We start from the raw sequence: 26,636 nt of genomic DNA, 5'->3' as shown, positions 1-26,636 counted from the left end.
GGACCCAATTTTGAACGCGACCGTGATTTTTGATTCCGGGCGAGTCAAGGCAGTCGGCCATTCCACCTTGCCTCTCCTTCATCGTCACCTCCCTCCTCCAACATACTACCTCCTTTCGTCACTCCTCGTCCAAGATGACAAAATTCATCGTCGTCAGCGGTGGTGTCATCTCCGGTATCGGAAAGGGTGTCATCGGTGAGTAGTCTCTCGCAGCGAGCCAGAGCCATGCTATGCATCGTCAGCCTGGCTCATCTTCCCATCCACCCTGGCACCGCTCGCAGCTTCTTCGACTGGTCTGTTGCTCAAGACACTCGGTCTGAGGGTGACTGCCATCAAGATCGACCCCTACATGAACATTGATGCCGGGACAATGGCCCCCACTGAGCACGGTGAAGTCTTCGTGCTGGATGATGGAGGAGAGGCAGATCTCGATCTCGGAAACTACGAGCGATATCTCGACGTCACCCTCAGCAAGGACAACAACATAACAACCGGAAAGATCTACCGCGAGGTCATCGAGAAGGAGAGGCGCGGTGACTATCTAGGCAAGACTGTGCAGATTGTGCCGCACCTCACCAATGCCATTCAAGATTGGTTGCTGAGAGTTGCTGCGCAGCCAGTCGACTCGACTGGTTTGGCTCCAGAGGTGTGCATCGTTGAGCTGGGTGGTACCGTGGGTGACATCGAGTCGGCGCCTTTTGTGGAGGCTCTGCGCCAATTCCAATTCAGGGTGGGGCAGGACAATTTCGCCCTCGTCCATGTCAGTTTGGTGCCTGTCATCGGAGGAGAGCAGAAGACAAAGCCGACGCAGGCAGCCATCAAGGACCTCAGAGGTCTTGGTTTGGTTCCGGACATGGTGAGTAGAAGAGGTCAGATCCGATGTGAGGGAGGCAGAGGCGCAAAGGCTCACTCAGAACGACCTTGCACACCGCCCTTCAGATCGCATGTCGGTCGCCGGCTAAGCTGGATCAAGCCGTCATCAACAAGCTCTCGATGTTCTGTCACGTTGCTCCTGATCAGGTCTTGGGTGTACACGATGTGGAATCGACTTACCACGTTCCGCTGCTTTTGGAGCAGCAGGGTATGGTCAAATTCCTGGAGAAGCGGCTTGGCCTTGAGCTCAAGGGCATGGAGGCAGCCAAGAAGGAGGTAGGACGGGATCTAAGGCGGCGATGGAGGGACCTGACAGCCACGTGAGTTCAGGAAGTTGCAGTCAATCGGTCGAACTCTTTCGCTGACCCGCACCTCTCGCTGCCTGAAACAGCCACGATCGAATGATCGACACCGTTGAGATTGTTCTGGTGGGCAAGTACACCTCGCTTCAAGATTCATACATGTCGGTGATCAAGTCTCTGGAGCACTCTGCTATGCGATGCCATCGCAAGCTCAAGCTCAAGTGGGTCGAGGCTTCGGACTTGGAGCCTCAAACAGCCAGCGACAACCCGGTGCGCTACCACGAAGCTTGGCACTCGCTGTGCAGCGCAAAGGGTATCTTGGTACCTGGAGGCTTCGGTGTCCGAGGAACAGAGGGTATGATTAGCGCCGCCAAGTGGGCCAGGGAGAAGCGGGTGCCATATCTCGGTATCTGCCTTGGTTTCCAAATAGCCGTCATCGAGTTCGCCCGCAACGTTTGTGGCCTTACAGGTGAGTCTTACCATGACCAGCAGATTCCGTGCCCCTACAGCCTTCCTCTCCGCCACTCCCAAATTGCACTCTCTCACAAATGGCACATGATATCAATTATGACCGTGTCGTTATCCGAAAGTGCTAGAAAGATCCTATACAGCCAGTTGCAACGGCGCAGCTGGGATCCTCTCATATAAAGCCACGCATCTCCATAGTGGATGTGTGGCTCAGAAAAGAGAGACCAACATTCATGATCCCTGTCTTGATAGCAACCTTGGCAAGCGCAGAAGGAATGAGCAAATACTGACGCTTTCTTTGCGTTCCTCGCCTTTGCTTCTTCAGGTGCCAACTCGGCTGAAATGGACCCCGACTGTCGCAACCCCGTCGTGGTGTACATGCCGGAAGTGTCGAAGACACAATTGGGTGGAACCATGCGTCTGGGTCTGCGCCCGTCCGTCTTCTCATCAAACAGCAAGTCGTGGTCTAAGATCCGCACTCTCTACGGCGCCGGCGAGGCTTGCTGGGAGAGGCATCGCCACCGATACGAGATCAACCCTGAGATGGTATCTCGACTAGAAGCTGGTAGCTCCCGCTCGAATGGCTCGGAGCAGGCAAGCAGCAGTATCGGTGGCAGGGCAGAAGTCACCTCGCCCGGTCTTGGCTACCCCGGAGCACCAGACACAGGTCTCCCCGTACGCGGCTTCCGCCGCACCTCTTCCTCGGCCTCTGCCTTCTCCACTCTAGCCCCATCCGACACGTCACTCAACAGCGACGACTCCCTTGAGCCGGCCACGTCTCTCCGCTTCGTCGGCAAGTCCACTTCGGGAGCCCGTATGCAGATTCTAGAGCTGCAGGACCACCCATACTTTGTCGGTATGCAGGCCCACCCCGAATTTGCCTCTAGGCCGCTCAACCCTTCGCCGCCTTTCCTCGGTCTGGTGGCAGCTGCTTCAGGTCTGGACGTGCTGGACGAGCAGCTCGCCAATGGTCCAGAGTACAAGCCTCCGCACCCTACTTCGATGATGGTCCTCGGACAGGTGCAGGGAGAGGCCAATGCGGCAGAAGATGCAGCGATGGCCAAGCTCAAGCCAAAGTCTTCTTCGCAACCTCGCTCCGTTAGTGGAAGAGGTGGAGCCGCTGCTGCTGCTGCTTCGGGTGGATTGAACATCCTCATGGAAGAGGACGTGAATGGTGCCTCTACACCCGTTGGTGCTAGGAGTCCTGCGCAAGGAGCGGGAGCCGATCTGGACCCAGAGGCCCTGCCTCCTGGTACTGGTTCCCAGGTCATCAATGGAGCCAGCAGCCATTAAGCGGGGAGTCCGAGAAGGGAAAGGGACGTATTGCCAATGTTTCTTGCCCTATTTGCTCTGCTTGTATCCATCCATCCTTGTTGCACTTGCCTGTCACTAGCCGCGGTACCCACTGTCATCACAATTTCTATATCATCTGATGTGTCCCGTGAAATATGCTTTGATTGGTTGAAGGGGGAGAGATGGAGCTGATCGCATGAATAAGTGACAAGAGGGACAGTGAAGTGTGAAAAGTAATGGAAGAGACAGCCGACCAATTTCAATCGCCTCTTTGACGCTTGTTGGCTCGATCGTCGCCTGAGGGACCCGAGGGGGCGTTGGGCATTCCTTGACCCATACCGCCTCCGCCGCCACCTCCACCAAAGAAGTTTGGGTTCTACATCGCGAGGTGTGATAGGTGAGAAGGGTCAGCCAATCTGCGACGCTAGGTTTCGAGCTGACAGGTGCCCAGTCTGTACTCACAAAGTGACCGCCGCCGCCCATCCCTGGCATCATGCCGCCTCCCCGGCCCATTCCACCTCTGCCACCGTACCCGCCCCTCATCATACCACCCCTGCCCATATTGCCTCCCATACCACCGCCCACGCCGCCACCCATGAATCCGCCCATGCCCGGCATACCGCCCATCATCATACCGCCCATTCCGCCCATTGCTGGGTTCATCATCCCACCTGGACCGAATGGCATCTGCGGTCTGCCCATCATGCCGCCACCGCCGTTGCCTCCCATGCGAATGGGAGCACCTGCAATGGGCGCGGGAGGCATGCCTGGTGCGCCGGGACGTGGAGGTGGGCCGCCGTTGGTGCGTGCGCCCATGGGCTGGCGGACATTGTTCATGTTGTTGCGATCCTTCGGCGGTGGTTCTTTAGGCAGTGTCTTGAAGGGATTGCCGTTGGCAGAAGTGGTCAGTGTGACATTGCAGCGCTTGAATTGAAAGTCACTGGAAGGGGGCAAAGAAGATAGACCGAAGAGCTACATCAGTCGCCGTGTGTAACAACTTAACGTCTCTATTTTGCGACTCACTTCTCCTCAAACCAGCGTTTCAACTGCTGTGCCTCGTCTTCTGTTCCCATCTCGACGTATGCAACACCTTTTGATTTTCCATTGACTTTGTGTTCCGAGAAGGTCACATCATTGACCGAGATCACCACGTCTGCCTGCTGTGCTACTTTACGGATATCTTCATCTGTAGTCCACTGTACGAAGAGCGAGAGCAGGCAAAGTTAGATTGGAATTTTTGAAGGCGACATCGATTGGCTTGAGACTTACCCAATTCAATTCGCCCACATACAAGGAGTTCTGAACGGTAGGATCCGTATTCTTCGGGCGCCCTAACAGAGCGTCTCGAGCTGTGATCTGTGGTGTGGGTGTTCCGCCTGCTTGGCTGTCCATCGGCGTTGATCCCGCATGCTGTGTCTGCTACGGGAGGAAACTCAGGATGAGCTGTGGACGACGGATTGATATCAGCTGCAACTACTCACCCTGTCCTCCTCCTGATGGCTGTCGTCTCGAGGCCTCTTTGCTCCTGCCTGCGCTCCGGCTGCAGACGTAGATGCGTCGTTGCTACTACTACCCCCGACACCGGCATCATCCTCTCCCAGCAAGTCTTGGTCGTCATTTGCTTGGCTCTTGTCCCCTCCATCGACTGCCGAATAGAGATCAGTATCCTGAGCGTCGAGCGAAGAAAGACGTGGGAGAGTCAGAATATATGTTACAGGTTGCAATCATAGGCGAAGATTTCTACATCGTGCTGGCTCGCCCATCGTTCTAGGCTGTTCAGAGCTCCTTGCGCCTCTAGCGGTCCCCAGCTGCCTCCTCTGACACGATATCCCACACATGCCAGCCGTCCACTCCGGTGGTTGCCTACTCTGTTCTGATGCAGCTGATGAATACTCACTCCATACAGGTCAAAGTTGTCGTCGTCCATGTCGGCTGTCTCGCTACGATCACAGTTTGATCACGTCTGTGTAGCTGTCACTACCGATGCAATTTCTGGCTGTATCCCAATACTGTCCAGCTCTACTACTACAGAGTAAGCGTCTCTCTTGAGATTCTTTCGGTTATGTGCCCACACTGATCCCCTACAAAGTGATTGCCCTAGTATAGAGAGAAGCAGAGGTCGAACAGGGAGGTCCGAAAGCAGCGGAGACAGCTCCGATGAATGCAATACAGGCCAGACTCGATGCTAGTGGAGACAAGAGGGCGTATGGAGTAGGCAGAGGTAGTGTCGGGGTGGTGAATTGTAAGTGGGAGCTCAGTGGTACAGGCTAAGAAGATGTGGACCGTCGGAGAGACCCCGTTCCGACCTTGAGCTCCCGTGCCATCGACAGCGCGCAGCCGCCGGTCGAGACTCGCGTCGGGACGGAACGAGGCTAGGGGACACATCCCTCGGAGATGGTACGGATTGCAGCGAGTCAGAGCTCGGTCATGCATTGAAAGTCGTAGCACTCTTCACTCTCAGCAACCCCAGAGGCCACTGTGAGACCATTTGCGACGTATCGATACCAAATCCAGAGTCACTTGCGCTGTTCACTGTCATTTACCTCCGGCTTCGCATCTACATACCAGTCACACAGATCCTCCAAATATCCCTCTGCCGAGCAAGTCGTCTGGCCATGGTTAAGTGCTCTTCCCCAACTGAGAGTCTCCAGCCTTCCGAGTCACAACTGAGCTTGTGATGCCTCTAGCCATGCTGAACTACCTACTCGCGCCGAGCGCACGAAGCGGGCGTATGGCTCTTAGTCCCGCTTAAGCCTTGCCGGTGTGTGAAAGGGCGGAGCCTGGCTGGCAGCCCGGCTGGCGCAGCGGCTGCTGCAGGCGCCGCCCCCGCGTGCAGCTCGGGCCCCGGTATGCGGGGGCGGTCATTCTCTTATAACAAGTAGCCGGACCGCCTTGACTCCCCTGGCTCCACTCTTTTCTATTCGTCTTTTCCTCCCCTCCCCCAGCCATACAATCCTAGACGCCTCATCTATACACAGCATGCCATCTATCACCGGAACTGGTTCCGACTCTGAGTTGCAGAACTTCCAGCAGGAGGTTGCTGCAGTCAAAAAGTGGTGGAGTGTGAGTGTCTTGTGGAGACGGGCGGTGACGACGAGCTCGTGTCACGCAGTTGCAGCCTCTTCTTCTCACAGTCTACTGACCTAGTTGATATATACCGTCTCAATATTCAGGAACCCCGATTCGCTCGCACCAAGCGACCATACACTGCCGAAGACGTCGTATCGAAGCGAGGCACAATCCCGCTGCACTATCCTTCCGACGTGCAGGCCAAGAAGCTTTGGGCTACTCTCGAGGGCCACGCCCGCAACGGCACAACCTCCCACACCTACGGTGCTCTCGACCCGGTGCAGGTGACGCAGATGGCCAAGTACCTAGAGACCGTCTACGTCTCTGGTTGGCAATCTTCTTCTACCGCCTCGAGCACAAATGAGCCTGGACCTGATCTTGCCGACTACCCTTACAACACCGTTCCCAACAAGGTTGAGCACCTCTTCATGGCCCAGCTCTTCCACGACCGAAAGCAGCGCGAGTCGCGAGTGCGAATGACGCCAGAGCAGCGAGCTCAGCAACCAGCTGTCGACTACCTGCGACCTATTGTTGCTGACGCTGACACCGGACACGGAGGTTTGACTGCTGTTATGAAGCTCACCAAGCTCTTCGTAGAAAAGGGAGCCGCTGGAATCCACATCGAGGACCAGGCTGCCGGAACAAAGAAGTGCGGTCACATGGCCGGCAAGGTGCTGGTGCCCATTTCCGAGCACATCAACCGACTCGTTGCCATTCGATTCCAGTACGATGTGATGGGGGTGGAGAACCTCGTCGTAGCTCGAACCGACTCGGAGGCTGCTACTCTGCTCACCTCCAACGTCGACGAGCGAGACCACCCCTTCGTTCTCGGATCCACCAACCCCAACCTCGAGCCTCTCGTATCTGTCATGACACGCGCTGAGCGCGAAGGCAAGAACGGTGACGCTCTGGCTGCCATCGAGGCCGACTGGACTTCGCAGGCCAAGCTTATGCTGTTCACAGATGCTGTCGCTGACAAGCTGAGGCAGACTGGCGGCAATGTTCAGGGCTTCTTGAACGAGGCTGCTCACAAGGCAAACCACGTTGCTCGTCAAATCGCGGCCAAGTACGGTGTCGATTCCAAGTCTGGCTTCTTCTGGGACTGGGACCACCCACGAACCCGTGAGGGTTACTACCAGTACCAGGGCGGAACACAATGTGCCGTCAACCGAGCCATTGCCTTTGCCCCTCACACTGATCTGATCTGGATGGAGACCAAGTCCCCTATCCTCGCCCAGGCCAAGGAGTTCTCCGACGGTGTCCGCTCTGCTGTGCCTGGTCAATGGCTCGCCTACAACCTGTCGCCATCTTTCAACTGGGACGCCGCGAAGCTGTCTGCCGATCAGATGAAGTCGTACGTCTGGGATCTGGCCAAGCTGGGCTTCGTCTGGCAATTCATCACCCTTGCCGGTCTACACACAAACGCCTACATCTCCGACCTGTTCGCCAAGAACTTTGCGGCCGAAGGCATGAAGGCTTACGTCGAAGTTGTGCAGCGAAAGGAGAGGGAAATTGGCTGCGACGTTCTCACGCATCAAAAGTGGTCCGGAGCAGAGTACCTGGACGCCCTGCTCAAGGCAGTGTCGGGCGGCGTGTCCAGCACAGCTGCCATGGGCAAGGGTGTGACGGAGGACCAGTTCAAGTAGACTGTTTGTGTTGACTGTGGCCTTTGCAAAATAACAAATCCACCTGTAGCTACGTAGCCCGTGATTCCAGTGCCCGTGCACCCCATTCCACCGCCAATGAGGATTTCTCTTACCTCATCAGTGCCTTGCATACGCCAATGTTCTGCCGACCGACCGACCGATAGAGTGGATGTGGGGTAGTGCTTGAATCAGACCGGCAGAACTAGCATCTTTTCGCCGACATCTCTCGACTCGGAAGGCGTGGCCTCTGACGTTTGTCGGTTAGCTGCTGAGCGGGTAGCGGGCCGAGCGTCTGGCAGCGTCAAGCGGATCGGTCGCGCTCGCGTGCATCGCACCGGCGCGTCATGACGTCAAGACGTTCAGGGTTCAAGGCCATGCAGACGCCGCGCGGCAGCCACGCGGCGGCACTGGCGCACTCTCCTCGCCATTCCTGCCGATCTAAAGGCCGATGCGGCCAAACGCCAGAAGACAAGGGTCAGGGTTTGCGCGTATCGCACGCAGCTGGGCCGGGCAGGTGGGCGCACAGTGGCTCCCCTCTTATCACATCAGACGAGTGTGTGAAGAGCTACCGAGCAGGGGCGCAGTACTCCGGGGCATATGAGGGTGCAGAAGGTAGAGAGCGGAGTCATTCTTGGCAAGTAGAGAGGAACAGCACCGTCGTCATTCCTACTGCGTGAGAGGATATATCTTTGCAAAACGGCCTTTGCCTTCCCCGCATTTTTCCCACTTCGCTTCTGTCCACACCATTCTCCCCATTGCGACTATAGACCTGCGAGGAGGCCTTTTCAAGCAGGCAAGGACGGACTTAGTAGTCTTTGGTATAGGATCACTACGTAACCTTTAGGATCTCCCACACATAGAGAGACTGCGCCCAACTACTCTTGTGCTCTTGCTCAGCTTTGCGTCACAGGATTCTCTTACATCAGAAACGCCTTTGCTACGATGGCCGAAAATATCAACGAGAAGAATTTTGCTACGGCAGAGCAGAACGACCATCCTACCATTGCCACAGATGGCACATCTCCTGATGCGGAATCTTCCGCCTCATCTGCCACGAGGCATGAGCAGGCCAAGAAGGAGCACCAAAAGGAAGGCGTCACCAATGTTCAGGCCGAAGAGGGCGACGCCGACGTTCACGAAACCAAGCTTCCCCACCCAGACCACGAAGGTCGAGTAGAGCTCAGCGAAGATGCTGGATGGAATTCCACTGCTTACGCTTGGTCGACGGGCAAGAAGTGGTGGGTCCTCTCCGTCATCTTCCTCGTCCAAGTGTCCATGAACTTCAACACCTCCGTCTGGCCCAACGCCCTTGACTCTGTTGAGACAATCTTCGGTGTCAGTCAGCAGGGAGCGCGAACAACACAGATGATCTTCCTCGTCTTCTACGCGTTCGGATGTGAGCTCTGGGCTCCTTTCTCCGAGGAGTTTGGAAGGAGGCCGATTCTGCAGCTCTCTCTCTTCCTCGTCAATGTCTGGCAGATCCTCGGTGCCTTTGCGCCCAACTTTGGATCTCTTCTCGTGGCTCGAGCACTCGGTGGCGTCTGCACCGCTGGTGGTTCCGTTACACTGGGAATGGTTGCTGACCTCTATGACGTTGACAATCAGCAATACGCCGTTGCCTTCATCGTACTATCTTCGGTCGGCGGAACATCCATCGGCCCTGTCATTGGCGGCTACCTCGAACAGTACGCTCCATACCGATGGATCTTCTGGACGCAATTGATCTTCGGAGGTGCAGTTCAGATCATTCACTTCTTCACAGTCCCCGAGACCCGAGCCACCTGCATGCTCGACAAGGAGGCCAAGAGGAGGAGGAAAGCCGGAGAAACTCACATCTACGGTCCCAACGAGCTCAAGGAGAATCGCTTTACCCTCTCAGAATTCGGATCGTACGTCATCCGACCCTTTGAGATGTTCGTTCGAGAGCCAATCGTCTTGTCCATGTCTCTTCTGTCTGGTTTCTCCGATGCGCTCATCTTCACCTTCCTCGAGGCCTTCACACCCGTCTTTGAGCAGTGGGGCTTCAGTCCAGGTCAACTCGGTCTCGCCTACATCCCCATCAATTTGGGCTATCTCATTGGATTCCTCCTCTTCCTGCCAGTCTGCCATAGGCAGCGGGTCATCCGACGCACAAAGGGCAACGACGCGCTGCTCCCAGAGGCTCGCCTTTGGCTCTTGCTCTTCTTGGCACCCTTAGAGCCCATTGGTCTCTTTGGTTTCGCCTGGACTTCTTTGGGACCTCCTCAGGTGCACTGGATTGCCCCGATGATCTTCGCCTGCCTGATCGCCATTGCCAATTACGCCATTTACATGGCCACGATTGACTACATGATCGCCGCCTACGGACCATACAGTGCCTCAGCCACGGGAGGTAATGGTCTTGCTAGGGACTTCCTGGCAGGAATCAGCGCCATGTACGCCGGACCCCTCTACACAAACCTGCCCAAATACCCGCTAGAATACGCCTCGACGATTCTGGCCTGTATCGGTGTCTTGGTGATGATCCCAGTGTACGTTCTGTACATCAAGGGCCCAATCGTGAGGAAGAAGTCCAAGTTCGCTCAGACTCTGGCTGCTGGCAGAAAAGAGCGTCACAGCCGTCGTGAAAAGCCTGAGCGTAACCTTGAGAACGATCATGCCGAGATGCCTCACAAGCTCGAGGCCGCGCCCTCTGGCGGCTTCGAGGAGGAAGAGACTGGTGTTCGCAACCCCTACACCATCAAGTTGTAGTGACTCGGTCCTGTTTCTTCAGCACATCTAGTGACGACCTCTCTTTTGTACACAGTACCTTTTTTGTTTCACAGGTCCAGCGCCTGTCTCGTTGCTCGACTGTCAATACCAGATCAAAACAGCATTTGAGAAGCTCGTTGTCCGCTAATCGTGTAAGCGACCTGTGATTGTGAAACAGACTGGCAGATCCCCTTCGAGCTCCCACTCGTCTATGTCTGCTTGAGGTAACGCCACATTCACAGGCAAAGACATCCAGAGGTAGCTATAGACTTGAATATATTGACAAAGAGAAGCCCCAACAGGAAAAAGGCCGAAGGACTTGGACAGGCACCGTGACAGAGCTGGCTGGACCAGCCAGGAGTCAAGAAAAGGTGACAGGACGAGACAGGATAAAGATATAGCAGCATATACAAGACGTGAGATGGCATAAGGGTTTCAGAAGCTGGCGTGACAGGAGGAGCGGGACAGTGACTGAAGAAAGCGTGACATAAGGCCTTTGGGTCGGCCCAGAGAAGGGCCAAAGGAGACATAGGTGAGGCGCGTGAGGAAATTTGAGTTGTCGTCTGGACGTGGAGAGGTCTATTTCGAAGGATTGAGGCCCGTTGGACCGTGGGTCCTTCAATGTATGTTGGATGATGAAGGCGGGAACCGGCCCTGCCGCGTCGAATTGTGCTCTGCGCTCTTGCCGCTATCAAAGCTCAGCAGGGGTTCACACTATTGTTGATGCTCTCGCACCAGGAAGCAGCCTCAGCAGGCGTTGCGGCCGAGAAGTAGTACACTCTCTTGGAGTCTACCACACGGAGGTGCTTCGACTGGCCCACCAGCTGACACAATTGAGAGTCGGGGCCGTTCGGCTGAAGACTCAGGATGGCAAAGAGGTCCACTTGGCGAGTATCCACTGAGGTGAATGTTGAGCTGGTCGAGGAAGATCGGGGATCACGAAGCGTGACGCAGATGTCGTTGCAGAGAAGTAGCGTGAGGACCTGAGAGAAGGTCTGCTGTCTCAGACAGTCGACTTGCTGGACCTCCTTGCCACGTCCACCAAAGGCTCCGTCATTCCGCGCTGCCTCTGCATCAACTGGGCTGTGGACATCAAAAGCGGGTGTTCTCTGCACGACCCTACGTAGCGTGAGTTCCCCATCACGTACGAGGCGGCGGTGAGGCTGAACGAGAGGCATCGGCCACTTGCCCCGCAGACGACCCTGCCAAGCAAGAAGCTTCTTGTCCTGTTCCGACTGCCTCTTGCTCTCGTTGACGCTGGCAGCGATGGTAATGATCTGGCCTAGGGCAATGTTGACCGCATCAGGGTTCGCGAGGCGAGCGGGATCGGTGCTCCTTGCCAGCTCCTTGAGCAGCATTTCGTAGCGGGGTAACCGCTGAACAGGAAGGAGAGTGTAGCTCTGCAGGTTGAGTTGTGTGTGTCGGGGATCGGCTCTGCAGCGCTTCATGAAGGCTTTGAATCGCTTTCTCTGACTGGACGACATGGCTACCTCTCCGGCGTCTTTGCCAGCAGTGTCCTTTGTGACAAGGGACAGACCGTGGTTGCTACCACTGCTGGCAGCCATCCAGGCAGTGATGCGAGCCTGAGCGTCATCACAACCATTGACATAGGTTGAGTACATGCGGAAGAAAGCGGCGTGCTTGCAGAAGACGCCAGCGACAGCTTCGGCAGCCCTTGCAGTAAGCTGCGCATCTTGCTCGGGGTCCATTTCAGTACCTTCGGATGTGAAAAGAGCATCGGCAGCATGACGAAGAGAGGGTAAGAAGGCGCCCTGATGGAACTGTAGAAGCCCTTCGACATTGTTAAAGACAGCGCGATGGTCCTGAGGCGTCAAGACAGGCTGCCCATTGCTGGGATCGGGCACACGAGCAGGCTTGACATAGATGTCACAAAGCTCCTGGAGACCACGTAGGTAAGACTCTTCCGTAGAGATGATTTCGGAGACGATCCGTCTCCGTCTTGTAGAGTTGTCTTTGATTTCTCCAGCGCTGGGCAGAGCGTCAGCATTCAGCTGCACGTTCGAGAGCTGTCTCCGAACAGGCGAAGAAGCTCCGCTACTGGGGGCTGAAGGCGAATCCCACCCGTTGAAGAAGGAGTCGCCGCTCAAGACACTTGACATGGCAAGCGAGCCACCTGGACCCGAAGAGAAGCTTCCGTTGCCGCTGTGATGCGACATACTGCTGCTCGATCCGGAACGCGTCGCCTGAGTAGTACTCTTGGCAGTGAGATCATCAAGATCGCGGAGATAGCAAAGGAGAGCTCTGACACGACGCAGCTCCTCCATCGGCTCTTCCTCCGCGAGAGCTTGACTGCCCTCCTTTGACGCCGCAGAGGACTGCTGCAGGGGTAGGTAGCTCAAACGCGCACTACGTGACTTCGCTGGCGATTCCAACGATGCGACAAGACCTCTCTGACTCAGGCCTGGCCTCTCTTGACCGGACATGCTATCGCTCAATGGAATATTCTTCATCAGAGGTGAGATAGCAGGCCTGGAGGACGAGGACGAAAACTTCCTAAAGCGCAGAACCGACCCAGTGCGTTCATCTTCGCTTTGGGCGCCTGCCTCGCTTTGAGAGATGCTGAGCCCTTCGTGCATGTTCGGGTTGGATCCTTTCCGTGTGACCCGCTTAAAGAACCCCCACTTCCCATCTGACTCGCTCGTCTTTGGCCGGCGAGGAGCGCTGCGACGAGATGCAAATTCACCGCTAGGGCTTGCCCTATTGCCGCTGCTCTTGCCGCCAGTGCTTGAGATCGAGTCATCCTGGAGGACTTCGACAAGTGAAGAGTCGTTGCTGAAGCGAGACTGGTTGCTTTCAGATACTTGCCGAGGGGATGCCAGACTCGAACCCATTGGCGTGAGACGGCCTCTTCCTGACGGAGAGCCTGGCAACTCCTCCCGGGCCTGCGCGTCGATTGCCCATGGCATGCGTGATAAATCCTGACAGGCTGATGACATCGGAAGTTGGCCAGGAAGCAAGGTTGCAATGACCCCCTGCCATGCACCCTGGAAAGGGTTATCCTGCACGTATAGCCGCTCGAGGCCGGTCAGCAGGTGTAGCCAGCTTGGCATGTGGGAAAGGCGGTTTCCCCTGACGCTCAGGACGGAGAGCAGGGTCAGACGACGCATGGCATACGGGATCGAGCCAAGCTCGGCTCCATCCGCAACGAGAACACGGAGCTTCGAGAGGCCGCCCAGCCAAGTCGGAAGAGAGCCGAGCTTGTTGCCAGACACATTGAGCTCCTCGAGCTGCGAACACTCTGAGAGACTAGAGGGCAGCGATTCAAGACCAGCGTTGGAGATGTCGAGAACCAGAAGGCTGTTTGAGCAGAGACTCAGAGCACGCTCCAAGAATGGAAGCTGCTCTGCGCTCTTACAGTGTGAGATGAGAAGGTGAGTCGTATGAGCGTCAATCTCATGCTCGAAATCTTCTGGATGACGTCCATGGCCTTCGACGATGGTCCCATTTCCATCTTCTGCCACCTGGACAGCATTGGCTGGCAATTTCGAGTCGTTGAGTGCTCGAACGACTGCGTCCATGTCTAACATTGCCACCGAGTTGCGACGGCTCTCATCATCTTCACTGCGGGCGTAGGGTAGTAGGCTGCCCTCTTCTTCGAGCTCTTCCATGCCACTTCCGCCTCGGCTGGTGCTTGCCATGGAGCTTTTGCTACCATTTCTTGACAGGCGCTGGCTGGCCAGTCGAATACTGGCGGCACGAAGACTACCTTTTCCTGAAGAGGTGGACCGCGGCAGACCAGAGGGCCGCAAAGAGGCAACACGGGTCGATTGCGTGCTAGGCGAAGTCGGTGAACCATGCGAGAGAGGAGATGACAGCCGCTCTATGCTGCTGTCGTAAGAGGCAGAAGGCGTCATGGATGGGCTGGATGGGCTGGACGGCTTAGATGCGGGTCTGGTCTCAACGCTCAGGGCTTTGGACGTCCTGCCGCTCGATGAGGCCGATTCAGACTGAACACGTGGTCTCGACTTGGTGCGAGGGGGAATGGCGCCTGCCGGTAGCACTGGCAGAGGTGCAGCAGCAGATTTGCTGCTCTGTGAGCTACGTTGGCTCGTCGTCCGTCTTGGCGCAGGCCGAGGTGCACTGTCGAAAGAGGATTCGATCGTTGAAGGCAGACTAGCGCTCTGAGTACCGACCTTCCCCGCATCACTGCCAGAGTCCTGCTGAGGGATCGGCCGACGTACCCATGAAGGGTTCCTATGATGATCGTATCGCCCACCTGGCTGTGAGTATGATCTCGCGCTCAAAGAGCCACTGGACGTCACTATGGGCGCTTTGTACATCCTGGGAGGTGGAGCGTCATCAGAGGTGATGCCCATGGCGAAGGTGCTGAGATCTGAAGGTGCAGATTGCGACGTCTGAAGAGGATCGCAATGATCCCCGGCTAGGCTGCTGCCATGGGTCTCGTAGCTGTTCTGACTTGTCCTTCTGCTCCAGACAGAAGCTCGAGAGTTCCCCGAGGAGGAAGCATCTGATGACAGATTCTGGGAGGCAGACATCGTATCACGACGATCGCTGCCCACGGACCCTCTCCATGCCACTTCGGGCAACGATGTCAGAGCTGTAGGCATATGCTTGGCGGAGCTTTGACGCTCAAGAGTGTGCTGTTCGGCATAAGCTCTCCTGAGATCTGTCGGTTCGCGACTCTGCGAAGGCAAGACGAAGTGAGACAGCGCAGAGGATGACCGCCTGGAAGTCGAATTCGGCGTGGCTGACCAGGGGTCATCTGGGGTGAGGTATTGAGCATCGGAGGAGTAATCCTTGTCTTGAGAGTGGGATGAGTGCGCTGTGGATATGGGACAGCGAATGCTTTAGCTTGCATGAGATGGCAGCAGATTAACATGCGCTTGAGATCATACTCACGACCTGCCGTGTCTTCGCTGAACCTCAGGAAGCTGCTATCGAAGTCTTCCAGGATCAAGCGCCTCGTGATGGCATCTCCATCGATGCCTGTCCTCCTTGACTCCACATCCTCCGTCTCTGAGCTCAAGGTCTGCCGCTTCCTCTCCTTCAAGAGTTCATCAAGGGGCGGGGGCGGAAGCAACCTGGCGTTGCTAGAAGGCTCCATCTGAGCAATTTTGGCGTTTCAGACCTAGGATCTTTTGGGCTTGCCGATGGTATTGGCTACTGATTGGGTTTGGTGTCGTGCTGTAACGTCGTTTGGGAGTGATGTAGAGAGCGACAGGCGCCGACGTTGGTAGAAGTCCGAGAGAAGCCAGGGGAAGAGAGGTATCGGCCCCGGCGGCGCGAGATTGCTATCGCGGTGAGTGGTGCCTGGACTGGCTCAAGTGGATCGGATGTCCGGCGCCGGCCTGCAAAAACGAACGCCGTCTAACGGGTGTATACGAGCTCGTGAGAGGAGACGTGTGACGTGGGGCCAGCCAATATCAGCCGGGCGGGCAGTGACTGCGTGCAGGCCCACTTCTTGCTGGGATCCCCGAGAAAGGTACGAGGAAGAGGACCGGTGACAAGAAGAGAAGACGAGGTGGCGACGATCACAACAGATTGAGCAGCTCGTATTGAGGGAGTTGAGAGCTCGGGCAGGAATACAATGGTGGTGAAGAATGGTGGTCGGTTGGCTGGGGGTCACGGAGGAAGAAAGCGCAAAATGGCAGGAGCCACCCAACCCCCCACCACGTCCCGTACGGGGAGGATTTGGCGCGGCGACCAAATTCGGCAGGACACGCGGCGGCGCCTCTTCCTCGGCTCAGTGCCCAAGGCTGCCCCAGAGCAGAGGATCGGCTCTGGCTTCGCCTCGCACCCTGGCCCCTACCTACGGCTAATTTGGTGAGGGTGAAAACTAATTCGAGGCTATCTCTCACAATCAAAAGCGTGGAGGAGAGCGTCGCATGGGACAGGCTAGCCATGTGATGGAAATTTCTGACCTCACCCACGGCCAACATGGTATCACCTTGAGTCGCCTCCGTGTGCTGCGCTGGCGCTGGTCGGGCCGCTTCTTGCTGTACAGCACATCGGCGCCAGCCACTAGCACATTTGCCCGACCTCGGTCGCCGCCACCGCCAGCTACGCTTTGAGCTCGACGGAAACGCCTCTTTGACACCTCGTTGGGCAGGCAAAGTCCGCTCTTGCTCCCGACGCCCAGCGGCTGCAGCCTCACGCCCGGTTTTCGCTGCACGCCTGCAGCCATGGCCTGTCTGCATCGCACAAGGGTAGGAGAGAGCTTTGCCCCATGGGGCATACGCTGTCGCAACAGCACCACGCATGCAACAGGTATATAGCGATGACTGTCCACGAAAGCTTGACCTTCTGCGATGTTTCGGTCGATCGATCAATGATCCGTAGCGGAGGCGTACAGCCGTGTGCGGGTATTGAAAGCGCACCGAAATGCTACGCACGGCTAGAAATTGTCGGCACGGGCAGACATGGTCAGGGCAAGAGACAAGGGGTAATTGTTGCGGTATAGGCGCCCACCAACTAGTCGCGGTCAGTCTCGATCAAGGCAGGGCAAGGCAGGGCAGGGCAGGGACTCTGCCCAACACTTCAGGACGTCCTCCCAAAAGGCACGGATACGCCTTTTCGGCTGATCATTGACGGCTCGCGCTTACATGGTCACCATGTTCGGCCGACCTCGGGAAGGCCTCATCTGGTAGACATCCCAGGTGGGCAAAAGCACTTTACTACCTCTTCACTTCGCCGCGCTCAGCATCAGCCGGCTTGACACTGTCCCTACTTATGTCCACTGCCACTACGTGAATCTTCTTTCTCCTAAGAGCTTGTCTGAACAGCGCTTCCAGATCCTAAATCTTCACATCAACTGGACAAACGTCTGCCCGGCAACCAGCGAGCATTGACCCATAGACGAGTGCAAGCATCAAGCATCAAGGCGCCTTTTTCGCGAAGGCGGTATGCTTCCGACCACTGCTCCTATGTCAGCTCGCAACCAAGTAAGCACTCCCCGACCGCCTGGCGGTGTGGACCAAACGCCCATAGCCTCCACCACTCGCGAATTCGCCATCGAAAAGTTCCGACGCTTTCGTCAGCTCCAGGAAGCCGAGGCTCTGAGCCCACTTCGCTTCATTGACGACTACAATAGGGGCAAGTTCGACGTGCTCAAGGTCTATTATCCCAAGGCCCTCCGCGAGTTGTTGTACGCCACTGCTCGAAGACTGAGCGAAGAGCAAGACCGGAGTGCGAGTGATGATGAGGAGGACCCCTTCAATCGCACTACGTCAGCTGCGAGCAAGGAGGTCAACGTCTCTACCCTCAGTAGCAAGCGAAGCATGCCACTCCTGCAGGGCTATGCGTCACGTTCGCCAGCTATCAGCCGTCGCAGCTCGCCGACACACTCCCTCGCTCCCTCGATCTCAATGTCGGAGCTGTCCAATGCTCGAGGCAGGCTGCGTCGAGCCATAGACCTACCACCTCTGTCACCACCTCCAAGTCGACCACTGCCCTCTCCTCCGGCGAGCTCACAGTGCTCCTCGGCTGGGTCACCCATCGAAGGCAGCCAGAAGGACCTTCAAGGAGCAAAATCCCAATCGAGTAGTACGGCTGCTCTCATCCGCGCTCCATCGGCCTCTACCCCAACGCCCCGCACTCATCGTGCTCTGACAGCTCCCACTTCGGCTGCACCGAATCTGGAAAGATCATCCACCACTCGTTCCTCGCGTTCCAATGAGCAGGCTCTACCGGATGATGGATGGCTCCACCCCTGCGAGCGGGACATTATCATCGACGATGTGACGTACCTGGAGAGGCGTGATACTGGCAGGCGTCGCGGGGAAGAGGACGGCTGGAAGAGCATGGCTAGCAAAGCTGCATCTCTCGTGAAGGCTAAGGCGAAAGGAAGACCCGATACTGCCAACACTGTATCATCGACTACTACGCAGCGGTGGGAACGAGGGCCAGACTACTGAAGGAAGGAACCAAGGCGGGACGGAAGAGGCGTTGGCTGATGGATGTGACTTCTCGCGTGTCACATCCAATGATCCGGCGCGACGCGGGCACAGGTGGTCCTCTGCATCGAGTGATCGATCGCTGCTCTATCGGCGTGCGAGCAAACGTCGTCCGGACGTCGCACACAAGGGCTTACTCCACTCCTCATCGCCAAACTCCTCTCTCTACCCATTCCCTCCTTCGCTCCCGTCTCCTGTACACTCCTTCGCTCTGCCCTCCGTTTTCCTATATTTGCGCCCTGCGCTCGTCACCGCTACCTTGTGCATTCGCCCGATTTCCCTTGTGCTGCCACTTGCACTCTACATTTCCCGTCTCCACAGCTCGTTCACTCTTGCCACCTTGCCACCTGCGGCCTTCCAGCGAGACTTCAAAGCGCTCCCATCCGCATCACCACTGCGTCCAATTCGTCGCCTATCAGGGTCATATCGACGTCCTGCACTCCTTCAGGCTGGTTGATCCAGCCTCTAGCGTAGCTCTGCTCTCTCCTCTCCCCACAAGACTCTTACCCCTATCTTCTATGCAGGATCAGCTGCCCACCAGGAGGTCTCAAAGCATCGCAATCGGCATGATCAACCTGCAGCCCTCTCCGGGCCCTGTCCTCCTTCGCCCCTGGCTGGGTGAAGACTCGCTCGACAGCAGCCACTCCCATCAAGCAGTCCCGCATATACTCTCAGACGACAGCGTGAGCTCAGCCTTCGCCACTGAAGGAGGCTGTGCACTCCCGCGAATGGGCCCAGTCGCTTTTGGGGAGAGTGCCGCTGGCCGACCTTCTAGCCCACACTCGAAGGGAAAGACCGGTACCCACGACCAGGCCATCGAGGCGCCTTGTACGCATGCCCGTTCTGCTTTGAAGCCTGTTCCCCCCGTCTCGACTAAGCAGCACGAGGATCATGGACTGACTGACTGTCATCACGTTAGTGTGCAACCCATCAACCTGCTTGAGTTGACCCCTCAAAGCTCTCACGTCTGTCGCGATTGCGGCAAGGAGGCCAAGTGGACTGTCAATGGTAGCCAGTCAGCGATACTTCAAAGAGCCTCATTGCTTCTATGCTTGGCTTTCGCAGTGCTCATCTTCCAAGTCATGGATGCGGGAGGCGCACACGTCATTCTTGCCCATCAAGACCCATTGACAAAGACTGCTCTATCAGGCCGAATAGCCTTCCTCGTTGGACAGTCGATTGGCTCATTCATCGGGTGCTCGCTCCATTCGATGGGCAAATGGGCATTGCTGGTCGACCTTGCTCTGGCCAATGTTTTCGCGACTCTTGCAGGCACAAGCAGCAGCTACATCGTGCTCGACGTATTCCGAGGTCTCACTGGTGTCACCTCAGGCATATTCCTAAGCCTCGTCCTGATCGACCTTCGATGTTTGATGGCCTCATGCATACCCAGATCGATTGCTGCTCTGCTTCTCCTCATTCTCGCTGCAGTAGCTCAGATAGCTGGCGGCTGGCTCTCCACGCTAGTTGTACACTCGCAACACTGGCACTGGCTATACTGGGGAGGCTCCGTGGCCCTCTTTTGCAACATATGTGCGATCGTCGTCTTGGTGAGGCCCCGTGGACGTCCAGCCGCGAGGCCACTGCGAGAGGCGCAGGACGGTAAAAGTGCGATCGATCCCCTCAAGGGAACGGCCCTAGTAGTATGGCTGCCCCTCACGCACCCACATCTGAGTCTCACGACGCTATCGATGGCCATTGCTGCTTGCATCTATGTCAGCATTCTTGCTACTGTGCAATTCTTGTGGAAGCTCACGTTCCGCTTCAGCCTTCACCGAGCCTATCTGACTACGACTGTTTGCTTGCTGGTCAGCACCCTGCTCGCGCTCATCCTTGCTACTCTTCTTGGCCAAGAGCAGCCACGAAGGACTACTGAAGGTCTGCCGTCATACGACGAGAAAGCAACTCGAGCTGCAGGATGCCGTAGTACCCTTCCTGAGAGGACGCTACTTCACACTGCAGTTGCATTGCTAGTCATCGCTTGCAGTCTTCTACTCCTGGCATTGGCGACAAAGACGACCATTTCCTGGGTAGCTACCGCCTTGCTGCTAGTCATCATTGGCACGGCTTCCTTTCTCGCCATCGATAGCGGGCTACGCTACGTCTTCGACATCTATCGCCCGACATGTGATGGACAAGGTGACTGGGGCAGGCACTATGTCGCTGCTGCTACAGGCTCGTGTGTAGGTACCGTCATTGGCGCGTGTGCTCAAGCACTGATGATGGCTCCTCTAGGTGAGTGAGAGTGTCAAAGCACTGAGTCTCGGCCAACCACAGCCTTGAACTCGAACGTGCTCATGCCCTGATCTTCTCTCGGTCCTCCTTTGCAGCTTTTGTCAAGCTTGGCTTCTCGACTCTGGCCTGCGTACTTGCCTGCTGCGCCTTTTCAGGCGCTGTCATTGCAGCGGCCGTGTGCCGACTCGGTCCTGGGTGGCGTAAGAAGCGATGGGATACGATCGGAAGCCATGAAGAAGGCCATAATGGCAGCACACAGGCCCCTCGCCGTGTCCCTCTGCAAGTCTCCGCTCCTCGCCTCCAGGCATCGACCTATCCAATGACCTTTCGTGGCCCCTCTCTGCGCCTCAACGAGGACGTCGAAGAGCTAGATGTGCTCAAGTCCTCCACACTCTCGGCATCACCTGCCAGTGGGACGCTGTACAAGTCAAACCGCCAGCAGAGCCCCTTCTCGTCATCTAATGTCGACTTGTCCAGCGAGATCAGTGAGGCTGTAGGGGACCGTAGGCAGCAGTCCATGGACAATTTTCGAAGCGTGAGCGGGTACCGCATCTGAGACGCTCAAGGGCAGTGACTTTGTATGGAGCAAAGTAGTGGTGGGAAATGAAAGGTAGTGGTGGTAGATTGAGCTCAGTGGCCCCCTCCTTCTCCCCGCAATCACTTGCGTGTCACCGTGTTTCTTCACTGGCCTTTCGAAAGAATGTGTCAATCTTCCTGTAGAGCTCGCTCCAACCTTTCGGCACAAAATCAATGTCACCGGCAGTGCAAGCGGATATCACTGGCGGTAACGAGGACCGAATGTTCGGCACACGAACAAATTACCGGAGCCAGTGAGCGGAGCAAGAGAAGGGTCGAAACGCAGACGATCGGAGCGACGGATATAAATCAGGCCCGCGTCATGCTACTCTCAGCTGGTGGAGTATGCCGAATGTTCCGGAGTCTAGTGCTCACCCATGTCTGAGGATGCCGGCCTCACTCAGCTCGGAGAGTCCAACGGACTTTGCATGACTGTGCCTGATCGCGTGACCGAAACAAAGTGCTAGAGGCGGTGACGCAGAGGCGTGGCCGACATGATGAATTGTCGGCAGCATGGGGTGCTTAGAAGGCGGAGCATCCTCAGACCTACGCCACGGTGAGAGTCTGAGTTGGTACTGTTTTAGCAGTCAGCAGACCTCGGGCAGCTGGTAAGCACGCTGTCAGCACATGTCTGATATTGGAACGATCCCCGAGAAGTCTGCTACTCAAGCTGCCCACTCGTTCGTGCAGCTGTACCTCTCTTGCCATGCCTTGCGTTGCATTGACGGAGTGAAATGGGTCGACGTCAATGTCAACGTCATTTCTGGACCAAGGCCGAGGTCAAGCGACAAATTGACCATCTTTGCCCACCTCGGCGGTCTTACGGCGATCATCCCACAGGCAAGCCTCTTCTTCTTCTCCCCACGTATCGATCACTCCGTCTTGCTGGGCGAGGTGAGGCGATCCGTCAGTCCGGCCTGAAGTTGCCCCGTCTGCGCACCAGTGCTCATGCGAGGTCGGCAGGCAAAGCCATCAGCAGTGGTGAAGTGGACAGAGCTGGACTGCCACGAGGCCAGCGTGGAAGGCTGGCGATCGATGCAGAGTGGCTTGAGACCCCGTCTGAGTCGGAGGCACACTTGGTCTGGCTCTGGTGCGATGCTCCTCTGCTGCACAGGAGATCACGAGGGAAGGTGGTGGTGACTGGTCTTGTGCCTCTGCTGTCGTCGGCTTCCACGCTGCTCCCGCGGCGCTTTTCTATGGGAACAAGTCTGCCTCGCATGAGACAGCCCACACTCAGGCATTCCCACTCCGCCTTGCCCTTCCACGGATCCAATCGAGAGGAGCCCCGCCCTCGCCTGCGACAGGCTCCTCTACCCGCTCACTCTCGCCCACCATCGCTCGCCGCGACGACGTTGCCCTCTTCGCCCTGGGCTGCCGTACCACTCTGACAAGCTGCCCCTCTCCTCCACCCGCATCCCTCACCACCTCACACCTCTTCCCCTTTCCAAGCTCCTCTTCAATTCAGACGCCCGGACACTCTTCTTCAGACTGGCCGTAGACCCTCTGCAGCTAAATTCCTCTGCCTCTTCCTCTGCGCCGACTCCCCCTCCTCAGCAGATCCGCTTGCGACGCACCACTTTTCGGCTGCCACCTCAATCTGCCCACTGCTGCAGCCGCCGCCGTCTCCGTCGATCCTCGTCGTCATTCCATCAGCTCACCCACCTAGGACCCCGCATCCCGTCGCATTACCCCCTTCAAGCGGTGCTGCCCCTCCAGCGCTGAGACAACAAACGACTTCCGACTGCCCAACCTCGGCCGAGCGCGATCATCTGAATCAAAGACGCCCTGACCTTGCGAGCCCCCCCCTCGCTGACCACGGAGGATCCGGGGAGTAATACCTTCCATGACATCGCATGCCTTGTCCCCGGATCTGACAGTCACTCCTACTCCTACGTCTCCTCAATCCTCTCGATCTCGTCATCCAAGCGCTCCATCCTATTCCTACAACTCTACCTCGCCGACACATACGTTCTCCGGATCGCAGCCTCAGCCAACTCCCTCCTCCGTTCTACTCTCCTCCCCGAGCGGCTCTGGACCCGCTCACCCTGCCATGGCAATGACCGCCCCTGCCATGTCACAGTCCTCCTCGTTCCCAGGCGTAGGAGCAGGGGAAACGTCGAGCTTCGACCTTCCTCCCATGCCAGTGCCGTATGAAGACTTTCACTTCTCTCTCGATCTTCCCGAGAACATTAATGCTTCGGACCTGTCTCTACTGCAGAACCAGACCGACTTTCATGGCCTCTTTGGCACCTCTAGCGCAATGCATACTCCAAGCATAGTGTCAGGCTCAGCTCTCTTTGGGTCGGCCACACCTCTCGTACGCACACCTGCGCCTCTAGTGAGCCAGGAGCCTCAACCACCTCAAGCGGAAGCAGAGTCCTCTTCCATGGGAGGAGCGGCAGGACAGCTAGGGTCAGAAGACGCCGTTATGACGAGCATGCAGCTAGATACACCTGCATCTTCAGCTTCGTCAAATTCCACGCTGAGAGCTGGACCCCCTCCTCCTCCCGACTTTGAGCCGCCGCCGGCACCGGATGGAGGTGCCTTCTCCTTCAATTCACTCCTCGGCGGACAGAGCGGACAGGGAAGCGCCTCGTTTGACCAATCGCTATACCCAGGTCAACAATTTTCTCAACAGCAGCAACAGCAGCAGCAACAGTTTCCAGGGATGAGGGCTGCTCCCGTGGTCTCAGGACCGGGCTACCACTCCCATCCCCAGGTACTCAAGGGCAATTCGGCGGGCTCTGTGCAGCCTCTCTTCGAGCCTTCGGAATCTGACTTCCTTTCCAGCTTCCTCGAAGGCTTTGAGTCAAGCTGGAACTTCAATCCTACTTTGCCTGACAATATGCCTTCCTTTGCCGCTGCAGCCGCACAGCAAGCAGGAGGCAATGGTTATGGTGGACATCTTGTAAAGACGCCGCCCCCTGCGAACAATGGTACCCTGGCCAATCTGACTACACCCAAGGGACCCAACGGCAGCGGCAATGGCAACAGGCGGAAGAGTTCGACCCGGAAGAATACACTCTCACCATCACAGGATGGCCAATCATTCCAGCTGCAACGTAGCGCTTCGACAGCAGATTCTTCATTTGCAGCTTTCGGGGGTCATCTCGATGAGATGGAAGAAGAGGAAGACGAGCTGGATGGTGGAGCGACATCTTTGGGCAGCAAGCGGTCGTCATATGCACGCGTCAAGGCCGGAGAGCCAAAGAGAAGGGGTAGTCTAGCTCATCTGGAAGGCGGCAAGGCAACCTCTGGCGGACACCTCGTATGGCCATCCAATGCGGGAATGCAAGCCGGTGACCTCAACAGCCGCGGGCCTCCGCCACTTCTGTCTCATCAAGCCCAGCCCTCGATGTTGCATCTGCAAAGAGTGCCAGCTGCAGCGTCGTCATCCAAAGCACGGGGCAGCTTCCAGAAGCAAGACTCTCCCACTTCTGATTCTGGCGGTGATACATCGACGCCTTCAAAGGATCAAATGGGTTCCAGGAGGGACCTCCTCACGGACAAGGAGAAGCGCCAGAATCACATCATGTCGGAGCAGCGTCGTCGCAACCACATCCGCGAGGGCTTTGCCGAGCTGGTCTCTCTCCTCGATCTCGGCAGGTCGTATGGCGCTAGAGGTCTGGGCCTCAGTAGCGGTGCTGGAACGGGTATCGAGGACGAGGGTTTGGACGACCGGACGGATGTCAGCTCAGACGAGGAGTCGGATGAGGAGGCAGCAGCACTCGCCAAGGCGCGGAGAAAGAAGGCTAGGGCCAAAAGGAATGCTCTGCTAGCTGCTGCTGCCGCTGGAGGCAATGGTGCGGCAGCGGCTGCTGCTCGGGGAAGGGGCAAAGGAAGGGGTAGGGGTGGAAGCGCAGGAGGAGGGGCGGGTTCAAAGAGTGCAGTGCTATTTCAGGCGGTGGATTTGGTCAAGTGGCTAGAGTCTCGTAATGAGAGCATCGAGGAGGAGTGCAGGCTCTTGGAGGAAGAAGCTGGAATGGGACCTGGACCTGTCATCGAGGAAGGAGTCACTTCTGGCGCTGCTAGCGGGGCGACCAAGGTGGTGGCCGCCGCTTGAGCTGACCTTCTCCGAATCTCAATCTGGAAGAAGCAGAGCGACATGGCAGACGGGAAGAATCTGTACGATACCCCTCACCCAGCCGCGGCCTTGCCCCCATCTCCGTGGCCTTCGTTTACTACGTGCAATGCTCCACTCTACATCGCACCTCAATGTATTGTACTGTATCAATTATTCCTTTGCTGCAACTCATCTGCTGTCTCCCGAGGACCGGTCCGAATTCTTGCACTTGCTGCCTATATTCGCCTGACACTGCAGTAATGCATCCCCGGCATCGGTCCGGACCCCGAGGACGGAAATGCAGTGCCGCTTGACCCCCCCCCTCCTCCATCATTGAGCAGTCGAGGAGGGGGTTAGCATGCAGAGGAATGTGGCCGGATAAGAAAAGCAGCAATGAAGAGAAGAGAGAGAGAGAGAGAAAGGGAGAGAGCAAGTCTTGGTTGTATGCCGCCGCGGTCCTTCTGCACACGAGTCCCCGAGCTAGACCTTGCATATGTTCCTTTCCACTCTGCGCCCTTTGCCAAAGTCTCCCACCGGTCCCTGTCTGCTGCATTTGCTGCAAAGGATAGGTCAGGTGCCAGTGAGGCTGCGAAAGACCGACAAGAGGCTCTAGCATGACGGCCATCCACACGACTGATGCCACACGGACAGAACCGGAAAATTTCAGGGTAGCGCCAGTTGGGGTGGGTGGGGGTTGGGAGGAGGGGGTGGAGGCGACAAGACATTTGAAATCAGGCGGATCAGCGGTGTACGAAAGGTGGGGGTAAGTCCCGAGTCCGATTGGAAAGGTCAGACGTGTGAAGGTCGGGATCAAGGATCGCGCTCCAGGCGGCGATCCGTAAGGCAGTTGGTAATGTGTGACTCCCTTTCTTGACTTGCCGCCGTCAATCTACAAGTATCGATGGCTCCGCTGGCTCCGATGTCCCCTCGCCTTTACTTTGCCTGCTGGTCTGCTGGCCTGCTTAGCTTCACTGGATCAGTTTGCCGTTCTGACCGCTGAGATCGACGGGTCCCGATCTGTGGCTTGAGCCAATCCTTGCCGTGTGCCTGCATCCTCTTCAGGGAGGCGGAGGGGGGAGGCTATATGGGGATCAACGGGTGGTGGTGGTGGCGGCGGCGGCGGCGTGCTGCCCTTTAGATTCCTTGGCGGGCCACCCACCCTGACCTTTACATTGGCGGTTGCGTGGCGATTCCGCCGCGTGATAAGGTCCAGGGCAAGCAGCGGTTGTAATTGGCGTGGCGTCGCTGAAGGGGGGCCGAGGGGGGGGGGGGGGGAGGAGGAAGGTGGCAGGCGGGCGGGCGTGCGGGCATGAGGCTAACCGGCAGGATTCTAGCCTTTCAGCCCAGCTCGGCCGTGGCGGGTGGCTGACTGACTCGCCTCGCGTCCCCACGCCACACCATTCGTCGGGCCTCCAAAGGGCTGGACCTTGCTGTGCCAGACTGGGTG

General features: G+C 57.1%; 9 protein-coding genes across 9 annotated transcripts; 6 read left to right on the top strand and 3 right to left on the bottom strand.

The window, feature by feature from the left end:
• The first annotated feature begins 47 nt into the window (after positions 1-47).
• On the top strand, positions 48-3,119 carry BCV69DRAFT_284089 (CTP synthase). The gene is made up of 5 exons (XM_025492921.1): positions 48-195; positions 282-856; positions 940-1,193; positions 1,265-1,644; positions 1,969-3,119. Exons 1-5 carry the CDS (start codon positions 135-137, stop codon positions 2,934-2,936), a joined length of 2,238 nt encoding a protein of 745 aa, XP_025346621.1. The 5' UTR covers positions 48-134; the 3' UTR covers positions 2,937-3,119.
• Positions 2,851-5,327, bottom strand: BCV69DRAFT_284087 (hypothetical protein). Its single transcript, XM_025492920.1, has 6 exons — positions 4,834-5,327; positions 4,418-4,603; positions 4,206-4,352; positions 3,960-4,132; positions 3,399-3,876; positions 2,851-3,312 (listed from the first exon to the last, which is right to left on the bottom strand). The coding sequence occupies exons 1-6, from the start codon at positions 4,861-4,863 to the stop codon at positions 3,196-3,198; spliced, it is 1,131 nt and encodes a 376-aa protein (XP_025346620.1). The 5' UTR covers positions 4,864-5,327; the 3' UTR covers positions 2,851-3,195.
• A 588-nt stretch (positions 5,328-5,915) lies between these two features.
• BCV69DRAFT_250817 (isocitrate lyase) lies at positions 5,916-7,651 on the top strand (the record flags this gene model as incomplete). Its single annotated transcript, XM_025490397.1, has 2 exons — positions 5,916-5,999; positions 6,110-7,651. The coding sequence occupies 2 exons, from the start codon at positions 5,916-5,918 to the stop codon at positions 7,649-7,651; spliced, it is 1,626 nt and encodes a 541-aa protein (XP_025346619.1).
• Positions 7,652-8,209: 558 nt separating this feature from the next.
• BCV69DRAFT_284085 (major facilitator superfamily transporter) lies at positions 8,210-10,524 on the top strand. Its single transcript, XM_025492919.1, has one exon. It carries the CDS (start codon positions 8,594-8,596, stop codon positions 10,379-10,381), a length of 1,788 nt encoding a protein of 595 aa, XP_025346618.1. The 5' UTR covers positions 8,210-8,593; the 3' UTR covers positions 10,382-10,524.
• A 471-nt stretch (positions 10,525-10,995) lies between these two features.
• BCV69DRAFT_40100 (hypothetical protein) lies at positions 10,996-15,581 on the bottom strand. Its single transcript, XM_025495254.1, has 2 exons — positions 15,263-15,581; positions 10,996-15,185 (listed from the first exon to the last, which is right to left on the bottom strand). The coding sequence occupies exons 1-2, from the start codon at positions 15,465-15,467 to the stop codon at positions 11,080-11,082; spliced, it is 4,311 nt and encodes a 1,436-aa protein (XP_025346617.1). The 5' UTR covers positions 15,468-15,581; the 3' UTR covers positions 10,996-11,079.
• Positions 15,582-16,944: 1,363 nt separating this feature from the next.
• BCV69DRAFT_40127 (hypothetical protein) lies at positions 16,945-18,218 on the top strand. The gene is made up of 2 exons (XM_025495255.1): positions 16,945-17,827; positions 18,079-18,218. The coding sequence occupies exons 1-2, from the start codon at positions 17,266-17,268 to the stop codon at positions 18,120-18,122; spliced, it is 606 nt and encodes a 201-aa protein (XP_025346616.1). The 5' UTR covers positions 16,945-17,265; the 3' UTR covers positions 18,123-18,218.
• Positions 18,219-18,833: 615 nt separating this feature from the next.
• On the top strand, positions 18,834-21,309 carry BCV69DRAFT_313710 (hypothetical protein; the record flags this gene model as incomplete). Its single annotated transcript, XM_025495055.1, has 2 exons — positions 18,834-20,550; positions 20,646-21,309. 2 exons carry the CDS (start codon positions 18,834-18,836, stop codon positions 21,104-21,106), a joined length of 2,178 nt encoding a protein of 725 aa, XP_025346615.1. The 3' UTR covers positions 21,107-21,309.
• A 1,660-nt stretch (positions 21,310-22,969) lies between these two features.
• BCV69DRAFT_300280 (hypothetical protein) lies at positions 22,970-25,189 on the top strand (the record flags this gene model as incomplete). Its single annotated transcript, XM_025494441.1, has 1 exon — positions 22,970-25,189. The coding sequence occupies one exon, from the start codon at positions 22,970-22,972 to the stop codon at positions 25,187-25,189; it is 2,220 nt and encodes a 739-aa protein (XP_025346614.1).
• Positions 25,190-25,248: 59 nt separating this feature from the next.
• Positions 25,249-25,889, bottom strand: BCV69DRAFT_40079 (hypothetical protein). Its single transcript, XM_025495253.1, has one exon. It carries the CDS (start codon positions 25,812-25,814, stop codon positions 25,308-25,310), a length of 507 nt encoding a protein of 168 aa, XP_025346613.1. The 5' UTR covers positions 25,815-25,889; the 3' UTR covers positions 25,249-25,307.
• Between the last annotated feature and the right edge of the window lie 747 nt (positions 25,890-26,636).

The sequence above is a fragment of the Pseudomicrostroma glucosiphilum genome (genome assembly GCF_003144135.1).
Source record: "Pseudomicrostroma glucosiphilum strain MCA 4718 unplaced genomic scaffold BCV69scaffold_11, whole genome shotgun sequence".
Classification (NCBI taxonomy): Eukaryota; Fungi; Basidiomycota; class Exobasidiomycetes; order Microstromatales; family Microstromataceae; genus Microstroma; species Microstroma glucosiphilum.
This window is presented reverse-complemented; position numbering and strand designations above follow the sequence as displayed.

Excerpts from the sequence above, each read along its gene's own strand:
- BCV69DRAFT_284089 (XM_025492921.1), top strand. The coding sequence starts at position 135 with ATGACAAAATTCATCGTCGTCAGCGGTGGTGTCATCTCCGGTATCGGA. Across the intron at positions 857-939 it reads TTGGTTTGGTTCCGGACATG|ATCGCATGTCGGTCGCCGGC; the intron begins GTGAGTAGAAGA and ends ACCGCCCTTCAG. Across the intron at positions 1,645-1,968 it reads CAACGTTTGTGGCCTTACAG|GTGCCAACTCGGCTGAAATG; the intron begins GTGAGTCTTACC and ends TTGCTTCTTCAG.
- BCV69DRAFT_284087 (XM_025492920.1), bottom strand. The coding sequence starts at position 4,863 with ATGGACGACGACAACTTTGACCTGTATGGA. Across the intron at positions 4,133-4,205 it reads ATGTGGGCGAATTGAATTGG|TGGACTACAGATGAAGATAT; the intron begins GTAAGTCTCAAG and ends CTCTTCGTACAG. Across the intron at positions 3,313-3,398 it reads TGGGCGGCGGCGGTCACTTT|AACCCAAACTTCTTTGGTGG; the intron begins GTGAGTACAGAC and ends CTCGCGATGTAG.
- BCV69DRAFT_284085 (XM_025492919.1), top strand. The coding sequence starts at position 8,594 with ATGGCCGAAAATATCAACGAGAAGAATTTTGCTACGGCAGAGCAGAAC.
- BCV69DRAFT_40100 (XM_025495254.1), bottom strand. The coding sequence starts at position 15,467 with ATGGAGCCTTCTAGCAACGCCAGGTTGCTTCCGCCCCCGCCCCTTGAT. Across the intron at positions 15,186-15,262 it reads CAGCGAAGACACGGCAGGTC|CGCACTCATCCCACTCTCAA; the intron begins GTGAGTATGATC and ends CCATATCCACAG.
- BCV69DRAFT_40127 (XM_025495255.1), top strand. The coding sequence starts at position 17,266 with ATGCTTCCGACCACTGCTCCTATGTCAGCTCGCAACCAAGTAAGCACT. Across the intron at positions 17,828-18,078 it reads ACTGCCCTCTCCTCCGGCGA|CGGGACATTATCATCGACGA; the intron begins GCTCACAGTGCT and ends CACCCCTGCGAG.
- BCV69DRAFT_40079 (XM_025495253.1), bottom strand. The coding sequence starts at position 25,814 with ATGGCCGTCATGCTAGAGCCTCTTGTCGGTCTTTCGCAGCCTCACTGG.